At 34.2% G+C, this 10,456-nt stretch overlaps 1 protein-coding gene across 1 annotated transcript; it reads right to left on the bottom strand.

Annotated features, from left to right (window-relative positions):
- Positions 1–330: 330 nt before the first annotated feature.
- On the bottom strand, positions 331–8,746 carry LOC133205702 (placenta-specific gene 8 protein-like). Its single transcript, XM_061341563.1, has 5 exons — positions 8,670–8,746; positions 7,967–8,109; positions 6,887–6,995; positions 1,666–1,811; positions 331–764 (listed from the first exon to the last, which is right to left on the bottom strand). Exons 1-5 carry the CDS (start codon positions 8,686–8,688, stop codon positions 651–653), a joined length of 531 nt encoding a protein of 176 aa, XP_061197547.1. The 5' UTR covers positions 8,689–8,746; the 3' UTR covers positions 331–650.
- Positions 8,747–10,456: the final 1,710 nt, after the last annotated feature.

Genomic DNA, 10,456 nt, shown 5'->3' with positions numbered 1-10,456 from the left:
TTGCATTTGAGAAACTTTAAGCTTCGCCATAAGCTGCCATACGGGGACATCAGTGTTTAACAAACACATCTTGTTTTTACTCTGAATTTTCTACGGATTTTTCCGTTTTCCCCCGATCATGACAAGGAGCACAAGGCGGATGTGACCGGTCGACAGGGGATGCTTACTCCTTCTACGCACCTGATTCCACTTCTGGTGTTTCCAGGGGTCCGTATTTTTATGGTCTGTTTACGGATTTGTATTGTTTGAAGGTTTTTCGAGGTCGATTACCTTTTCTTTTTCATTATGATGTGTCTAGCAGGACCATAGTTAAAAAGAACATTAAAAGCATTATGAGTTTCAACAGTTTTTATTATCTATATGAGGCAAATTGCTTTATAATGGACAATGTCTTCTATTGTATTTTCCTTTCAATGATAAATGTTCGTTCTTGATTTGCAAGAATTTCTGAGGACAGAACTGAAAATAACCAATCAATCGACTGTTCTCTCAATAAATCAAGTGTTTGGCTCATGACTAAAAAAGAAAGATGCAGCAACCAAAACAAAATGTCTGTAGTATGTGACTAAGAAATTAAAATGTTATATACCAGATCTAACTCCAGACGAATGAGACTAATTTTTAGTATAACAAAACAATATTTAAGAATGTCATCTGACAATTATCTGTTGGTTCAGCTGCATGTTATCATGCTCACGTGACAGTTGACACATGACGCATGCGGGGCACCAGCAAACCATGCAACAGTCCTCACAGATACTGCCCTGCAATACAAATAGAAAATATTTCATGCATTTTTTCTGACATTTTGTTTTTTGGCCAACAGACAAGACCGATCAAAAAATACGTGGAGTATTAATACTTGACGCAGTACAAATGTTTAATCTCAGTCAGGTTTACTATATATTCTAAAAACAAGATATCTCTTTAATTCATGGAGATATCTCATAATTTTTTGTACTGTGATATCTATTGCGTTATTTTAAAGTCATTAAGAAGAAAGATATATCTGTATGTATAAGAGAAATCTCTCCAAGAAAAAAGATGCAATGAGATGATCATGTGATAATATGCCATTGATTCAAATTGTTATGAAGAAGGTTCGATATCAATCAAGTTGTACATGGGCATATCAGTATATACATGTATTTTGTTATATATTTTTTTTATTTATGTTATGTATCATGTTAACTCGTCAAGAGACAACGAAATACTCTTTGTAGAAATCATGGAGAGAAATATCTTGTTATGAAACATCTCTGAATTTATTTTCTTTTAAATTTAGGAAAAAGTTAAAAGATATGTGTTTTGGAAAAGAAATGTTTCTTTAGGAAAAGGAAAAGCGATACGACATAAAGATATATTTTTGTCTGTTTGAAAGATATTTTTGTAGATGTCTTTTTTTAATCAACAGCTTGACTTAGCCTTTTAAACTTTATGAAAATTCTTTTGCCTTCGGGTACCGTGAGAAATAATTTTGAATATCATGGCAAGCATACTTGAATTTCATGATGAAAGAAACTGACATTTGACACCAAACAGCCTTGTTAATAATGTTTAGTTACCAGCCATGTTTTCGAATTATTTAATATTGTATTTATTATGAAAGAAACGTCGCCAGACAGGTCATGTAATTATGCAAATTTGCAAAAGATGTAGACTTACGACAATGTTGTTTTCTGCGCGGACTTTGGTTCGGAGAGGAACCAAAGAACCATATCCTGCGATAGCTAATGGCAGACAACAGGACTCTCCAAGCTTTGTTGAGAGGTAACACATGTAGCAATTTGCACACCAAGTCACAGCACAACCTGTTTTAAAATAAAGGAATCTGTTGATTAAAAGATTTCAGGGGCTCAATAGAAGAGAATGAAATCTTTTAATTTCTCACGAAATAACTTTACATGTATATGTTCCCATACAAAAATATTATCTCAAAACGAAAAAAAAAATCAAATCATTTGCAAGACATTGTTAGAATACTTGTATACATATTATTATTTAAAATATTGATTAAAAATTGTTTTACTAAATAACCTTAATATTTCCATCTTTATAAAATATGAAATCAAATTACATACCTAAATGTATTGAATACAATGTATGCTATACATTTGGTATGGCATGTCAAACGTTGCAATATTCGAGCTTTTCCATTTGTATTGTATAAATTTTCATTTTTATGGCAAAATTTCCATTTGTATTGTAAAATTTTCCATCAAATTTCGTATTCTATAATATTTCATTTGCATCGTAAAATTTTTATTTGTTTTCTATAAGTTTTCGTTTGTTGTTATACAATACAAATGAAAAATTGTAGAATACAAATAAAAATTATACAATACAAATTGAAAATTATAAAACACAAATGGAAACTTATAGAGTATATATGGAAAATTATATACAAATGAAAAAGATCGAATATTCCAACGTTTTACTTGCCATAATTTGGAGACGTCGACAGTGGATGATTTTTTTTAATGTACACAACCTTCATAGCAAATGTAATCTCTCATTCAAATAATATCGTTTAAAATCAAAGTAGATTTCTTTGATTTTATCACAGGCGCTTGACGTTTTTAACCTTTCTTTCCATAAATAAAAAAATCCCCCATACTATAATAATAACAAGGTTCGTCACGGTCGCCATCTTGAATTTTTCAGTTCAGCTACTTCGCCGCGATTTTTAGTCTACAATGTGTTTAAAATGAACGGATACAACCGTTTCCCTCAAGTACTTACTTTAACTATGCCTCCACTTTCGGACAATTCAACTCAAATCACATTAAATCCTCTCTAATTCTTAAAATGTCGCTTCAAACTCAGTCTACTGCTACCGATTCCGTAAAACTTAGAAAAGGGAGGCCGGAAGTTGATGTTAGAACGTCACAATCCGGGAAAGCCCTTTTCTGATTGGTGGATATCTTGAGAGTTATATTAATACATGTATTAAGAACTGTTTAAAAATGGAGCTTGAGCAGTTCTAGACTACTGGTACGTATTTTATAAATAATTTAGTAATATATATTGATACATCTATAGTCCCCAACTGTTTGCAAATAAATATATATTTAGCCTAAAACTGTGTACTTTTTCAACTGCTATTTAAGAAACACTGAAATATTTAGGCTGAATAGTATACACTGTATTTTACATACAGAAGCGTAGTTACACACCTAAAAGTAAAGGGGGGGGGGGGGGCTTAAATCCAAATAAAAATACAATTACATTGTCAAAACATAAAAGCGTTTACAATTTAATTCTGAAATTTAGGGGGGGGGGGGGTCTGGCATATTTTGATAATAAATTTGATTGTCCTTCACTGACATGGAAATAAAGCTGGGAAAAAAATTGCCAGCCCAGTCCCCCCCTCCGGAATCAATTGGTCCTCCCTTAAAAACAAATGAATGGCAATATAATCTGTGAGGCCACCCGTAGGTCTTAGGCGAAGCCTTGTTTGGGGCGGGGGCTTGCACAAATATTTCAATCACATTCTTGCAGGGAGTAGCATGATATTTGGCTTTTCTTATGAAAGACAAGGCAGTAAAATTGTTTTTAACACGAAGTTTAACTTTCTCGGAAACTTATTGTAAATGTACTTGAGGCATGCAGAATCTTTTACCGCTACATTTGTATCGTCTGCTCTCTGTTATAATATGTTTTAATAATGTTCAGCAACAAGTATTTTAAATGTTGGTTGCAAAAATAATTTTAAAATCATATACTACAGTGGCGGATCCAGGAATCTTGAAAAGGGGGGGGGGGCGACCAGTTTGGGGTCAGGGTAGGGGCTCACAGCCACACCCAGAAAAATTGCTTAATTTATTAAATCTTATGTATATTTTGGACACAAAGGGAGGGGGCTGGTCCCCTGCCCCCCTCTAAATCCGCCAGTATACTATTTGATCAAGCCATTTAACGATAATTAAACTTAATTTCTCAAAGGTCTTATAGAATTATTAATGTGTTATAGAACACTTACTATAGATTAATGATTTATTTGGATTTGGCAATATGATTCAATAAAAGATTTCAAATAGACGTTATAATATAAAATTTGATTCGAAATAATGACAATTAATAATTTGAAAAAAAAAAAATTTGCCGGCTGATGCTAATATTTTTTTCTCTCAACAATCTCTCTCTCTCTCTCTCTCTCTCTCTCTCTCTCTCTCTCTCTCAGACCTAGATTTAAAAAAAAAAAAAACGATGTGTAGTAACGAACTTGCATACTTGCAAAGACAGCTTCGCGCCTGTAGAAAGAGGGGACATGGAGGTTCAGTGATCTGGGCCACCTCACCACTGTGATGAAAAATAAAAAATACACATATCCATCCTTCTATTTTATAATTTTCATCGCTTCCAAACACTGAAAAATAGTACCATAATAGGGAAGAAATATTTATGCCAGAATGTAAGGGGTCTGGTTTACACGAGAAATTAGTACCCAGAATTCCAGGACCAAGCATAATTTTTATTTCCTCATGATTTTTTTTAGCTCTACTGGTCAGAGACCAGAAGAGCTTATGCGATAGTAAGGTGTCCGTCGTCCGTCCGTCCGTCTGTCTGTCTGTCTGTCTGTCCGTCTGTCTGTAAACAATTTTTCAAAACGCTACTCCTCCTACAGTTTTGGTCCGATTTCAATATAACTTGGCACACAAGTAGACTACACTAAGATACATAATTTAGTGCATCGGTTTTTGATTTCGATGGACGGTGTTGCCATGGTTACTAAAAATAGAAATTTCTGTGAAATTCCTTTAAAACGCTACTCCTCCTACAGTTTTGGTCCGATTTCAATATAACTTGGCACACAAGTAGACTACACTAAGATACATAATTTAGTGCATCGGTTTTTGATTTCGATGGACGGTGTTGCCATGGTTACTAAAAATAGAAATTTCTGTGAAATTCCTTTAAAACGCTACTCCTCCTACAGTTTTGGTCCGATTTCAATATAACTTGGCACACAAGTAGACTACACTAAGATACATAATTTAGTGCATCGGTTTTTGATTTCGATGGACGGTGTTGCCATGGTTACTAAAAATAGAAATTTCTGTGAAATTCCTTTAAAACGCTACTCCTCCTACAGTTTTGGTCCGATTTCAATATAACTTGGCACACAAGTAGACTACACTAAGATACATAATTTAGTGCATCGGTTTTTGATTTCGATGGACGGTGTTGCCATGGTTACTAAAAATAGAAATTTCTGTGAAATTCCTTTAAAACGCTACTCCTCCTACAGTTTTGGTCCGATTTCAATATAACTTGGCACACAAGTAGACTACACTAAGATACATAATTTAGTGCATCAGTTTTTGATTTCGATGGACGGTGTTGCCATGGTTACTAAAAATAGAAATTTCTGTGAAATTCCTTTAAAACGCTACTCCTCCTACAGTTTTGGTCCGATTTCAATATAACTTGGCACACAAGTAGACTACACTAAGATACATAATTTAGTGCATCGGTTTTTGATTTCGATGGACGGTGTTGCCATGGTTACTAAAAATAGAAATTTCTGTGAAATTCCTTTAAAACGCTACTCCTCCTACAGTTTTGGTCCGATTTCAATATAACTTGGCACACAAGTACACTACACTAAGATACATAATTTAGTGCATCGGTTTTTGATTTCGATGGACGGTGTTGCCATGGTTACTAAAAATAGAAATTTCTGTGAAATTCCTTTAAAACGATACTCCTCCTACAGTTTTGGTCCGATTTCAATATAACTTGGCACACAAGTACACTACACTAAGATGCATAATTTATTGCATCGGTTTTTGAATTCAATGGACGGTGTTGCCATGGTTACAAAAAATAGAAATTTCTGTGAAATTCCTTTAAAACACTACTCCTCCTACAGTTTTAGTCTGCTTCTAATATAATTAGGCATACAAGAAGACTATACTAAGATACATAATTTATTGCATTGGTTTTTGAATTCGATGAACAGTGTTGCCATGGTTACTTAAAATAGAAATTTCTGTGAAATTCCTTTAAAACGTTACTCCTCCTACAATTTTGGTCTGATTTCAATCTAATTTGGCACACAGTTAGAATACACTACGATACATAATATGTATTTCTGTTTTTTTTATTTGGGTGAATGGTGTTGTCATGGTTACTGGTACTAAAAATAGAAATTTCCGTGAAATACTTTCAAAACGCTACTACTCCTAGTTTTCATTTGATTTCAATATAACTTGTCACAAAAGTAGACTACATTAAGATACATAATTCTATTTATTGTTGCATGTTGCAATGTTTCAAATCCAAGTGCTACTTTTCTTTTGTTATACAAACAGACCAGTAGAGCTACAGTCTCATCAGAGACTTCTGGTCTTCTACAAAATAAAAGAAAAAAAATATTTCACACATTATTTCCGATGATTATGGAAAGCATCGGCCTGCTCAGCATTCAACATGTCGAAAAAGTTTGTTACTGTCTTTGCATGATTTTTCCCGCGAAACGTCATATTTCTTTTAACCAATGAAATTTAAGTAGAGGGAATTCCCATTTACATAGCAACATCAACTTCCGGCCTCCCTTTTCTAAGTTTTACGGAATCGGTAGCAGTAGACTGAGTTTGAAGCGACATTTTAAGAATTAGAGAGGATTTAATGTGATTTGAGTTGAATTGTCCGAAAGTGGAGGCATAGTTAAAGTAAGTACTTGAGGGAAACGGTTGTATCCGTTCATTTTAAACACATTGTAGACTAAAAATCGCGGCGAAGTAGCTGAACTGAAAAATTCAAGATGGCGACCGTGACGAACCTTGTTATTATTATAGTATGGGGGATTTTTTATTTATGGAAAGAAAGGTTAAAAACGTCAAGCGCCTGTGGATTTTATGTATATTTGAAACAAACGTACAGGATGCCATGTCTTCGAAACAGCCGCAAATACCGGTGCTCCAGTCTCTCGGTGGAGGTCGAGTTGGGACCTGTTGTTGTTGTACGACCACAGTGGTGTTGGTGGTATGCTACGTCGTGGAAGGGAAGAAGCATTTTAATTTTATATTAGTATTAAATTGCCCTCTAGTAATCTATGTTCATGCAGCATCAATTCAAAATATTACTGAAGTGTTGCTCTATCACCAAGACTTTCTGAAGTAAATATAGAGAAAATGAAAATACTTTGATACTTGGTTTGAAAATATCCAAGAAAGGTTGAAATACTATTTATTATTTCATTGATAAAGAAGTTCAGGTAGATAAACCTTTTAAAGCACCATGAGATGTGGCATCCAGGTTAAGCAGGTGTACCTTTCGAATGGGCGAGTAAAAAGGTTTAACAACATACATGTACTTTGTACACGTTTAAAACAAGAATGAAAACTGGTTTTAATGAATTCACTTCAAATTATCCTACTCAGATTTAATCTTATAAATAAAGAAGATTACTAAAAATTTTAAGCAAATGATAAATAAGATACTAAGTACATAATTCCATGTCATACAGATGTATGTCATATTAACCCTTGGGCCCCATATTATCCCTCGGACCCTCGGGCGGATATGATACATGTATATGATATGGATTTTAGTATGTATAGTATTTAATTTATTATATACCTAAGATATCTTATATGTGAGTTAACATTGTCATTTAAGAATGTTTCGGGCATGCATATGACCTTTCTCTTTAAAATATGACCGGTCCTAGGTATTATGACGTCACCCATATCGCATAGTACGGAATCGGTGTATTTATTACTAAGTATATGATAAATGCCGCTATCGATGCGCTAGATAATTTTCAAGCATCAAAATTAAATACCTTTGATATTACGTAATATTCTTTTTGAAAAGCTATCAGAGGAAATCATTTTTAAGCAACTGAAAATGTTCTCTATGTGCCGCATATTGTCTTGTATCGATTTAAACAAACCACGTTTAAACAAAATTTTCTCCATGCGCCATATGTTGTCTAGAATGTAATAAAAATACTCACGTATCCGTATGGCTGCCCCACCCCTGGTTGACCTGTTACCGGCATAGGTCCAAGTCCTGAATACTGGGAGGCATTGTACCCAGGAGGGGATCCTTGATCGAAAGATTGGACATTTTGCTGTGGGGGTGTTAATGGAGGCTTTCCTAGGAGACAGAAAACCCCGAAATTTTACGCTCCTGATTTTGGCTGTCTTGTAATTTCTCTTGCTTTTTGTGAAATAATAAATTTGATTTTTATAATTTATTCATTTATGCATATTGAGACAACACGTCTATTAACTAAGTAAATTTAGATCATACTAGTATACTTTGGATCATAATGATCTTTAATCTTGCCACACGTTTCCTGTTTTAAAACTTCTTTATTTTCTTTCAAAGTAAGAGACGTTTTGTCGAAGAAAATGCTTCATAAATTTTTTTAATTTTTTTCCAAATCAACTGAAATTTCGACCACAAAATTATACATTAACAAAAGAATTCTTTACTGAGCACTGAGGTAGTAATTTAATGCCAAATTATTTTAAAAAATAAAAAAAGAAGAAGAAGAACGGATTAACGTTTTGTTTTTACCCCAAATAATATTCCAATAATTATAATGCAATGCACTCAAAGATATGTCAGATTTCCCCTCAGACATACCAGAAAAATATAATTAGTTTAGCAATAAAAAAATCATTGCAAATATTTTAACCAAGTGTACAGACCTGATTCCCAGTCCGCCATTTTTGTTTTACAGGGACAAGCCCAGCAGATATCATACAATGACCGTTTTATTTATGGTTGCGTGCGTAACTATGGCAAGAAGTGATCAATTTCCCATTTTAAAAAAAATGCATTACATAATGTGATTTGAGAGGGGCTTTTCACTTGTGAGAGTTAAAAAAAATATTCTTATCAATTTATGTGACACCATGATTATCATTTGACAATTTTGTAATCGGTAAATTAGTTTGATCCATGGTAATTGCTCTGGGAATCACTAACTATGTAGTATCCCTTTAGACAATTGAGGAAAAAAAGTTTAATAGTAACTCTGCATGAACACCATTTGTAGCACTATCAAGATTAAACAATTGAAAGATCTTCACCTGCTAACTGACAAGGGGCACATGCACGAAATCAATGTTCTTTGTTTCCAAGCACTCTCTCTTTCTCCCTCCCACCTCCTTTTATTTTCATTTCCATCTTACTCTCTCTCTGTCTCTCTCCCTCCCCCTCTCTCTTTCTGTGCAAAAACTGTCAACACTAAGCAAATAATAACTATCAAAAAAGATATTAGGTTGTATCTCATACATAGGTTACTAGTATTGGAACAAATGCATAGAGCGACAGGTAATAGCACGAAAGCGCAAAGAATGCCACACTGCAGAAAACTAGGTCAAGCAGGCAAAAAAGTTAAATAGCTCTTGATAAAATGAAGGAATGTAACAGAAACTTGTGGAAAAATAAAAGAAATGAAAATAATATACGTGTTGGTTGATAATCTAAACCTTCACCCGCTTCAATTTATAATTCTTTGCAAAAGTACAAATTTTATTTGCATAGCGATTTACAATTTTCATATTCTTCCGTTACTGCTTCCTTGCATCACTTACACCATCTGTTTCTAAACTAAATCTCTGAGCCTCATAGTGTCTCATCCTGTCTGAACTGTCCTATATATCGATAATCCATGACATGCTGTAAAATCCGATATTAGTCCTTTGAAGACCTTTAGGCAGTTCATACATTATCTTAGTGGATTGAAACTTTTCTCCCTAGCATATTCATGCATGTTACGAGTATCTCCTGTGTGTTCTCATGTACGCAGACCGGTACATCAGCACATATGGTAAATATTTGTCACATTTGTGTTGAAGGTTCTAATCATATGCAATTAACATTGTCGCCAAGGTTTTGCTATAGCGCTTGACCATTCCATCCAATTTCGGGCGAAAGGCCCTAGTTCTAGTATTGTAAATACCAAGAAATATCAAGAATGTTTCATTAAAATTTCCTTAAATAAACGGTTTTCATACTGTCAAACTTAATCATATGGACGCTTCAGTCCATTTAATAAAGTAGTCTTGAACTACAAGTACATGCCATCAGTGATTTCTGGCAATGGTCCCATTAAGTCTGCTGCCTCAGTTCCATTGGAAACCCTGTTTGATCCAATTCCATAATTGATTTCCCTGCAGCATGGTTCTTCAGTTTTTTTTTCTGCACTAAGAACAGCTTGGTACACAGCTTCTAACATCTTACTATAGCATTAGTAGAATAGGAGCGTTCTCTGGATTTGACTCATTATAGAGTCTTGTTCTTCACTCCAGATGTTCGGGCATCATAACACTGCTGTAGAATATTTCTCCTTTTAAAGACAAGGGTCAATAACTTGGTGAGTCTTTTCATTACCTATACACTGTCTGCACTAAAGGTAACCTTAAAATTTCTGACTCCACTGGATGCCAACTGATTTGGTATAACTTTGTCTTCGTGCTTGATCTCAGAT

Source organism: Saccostrea echinata, unplaced genomic scaffold, assembly GCF_033153115.1.
Source record: "Saccostrea echinata isolate AGI-Se365-2 ecotype Australia unplaced genomic scaffold, CSIRO_AGI_Sech_v1 ptg000054l, whole genome shotgun sequence".
In the NCBI taxonomy this organism is placed as follows: domain Eukaryota; kingdom Metazoa; phylum Mollusca; class Bivalvia; order Ostreida; family Ostreidae; genus Saccostrea; species Saccostrea echinata.
Note: the sequence above shows the minus strand (reverse complement) of the source record. Positions and strands in the feature narration are given on the sequence as shown.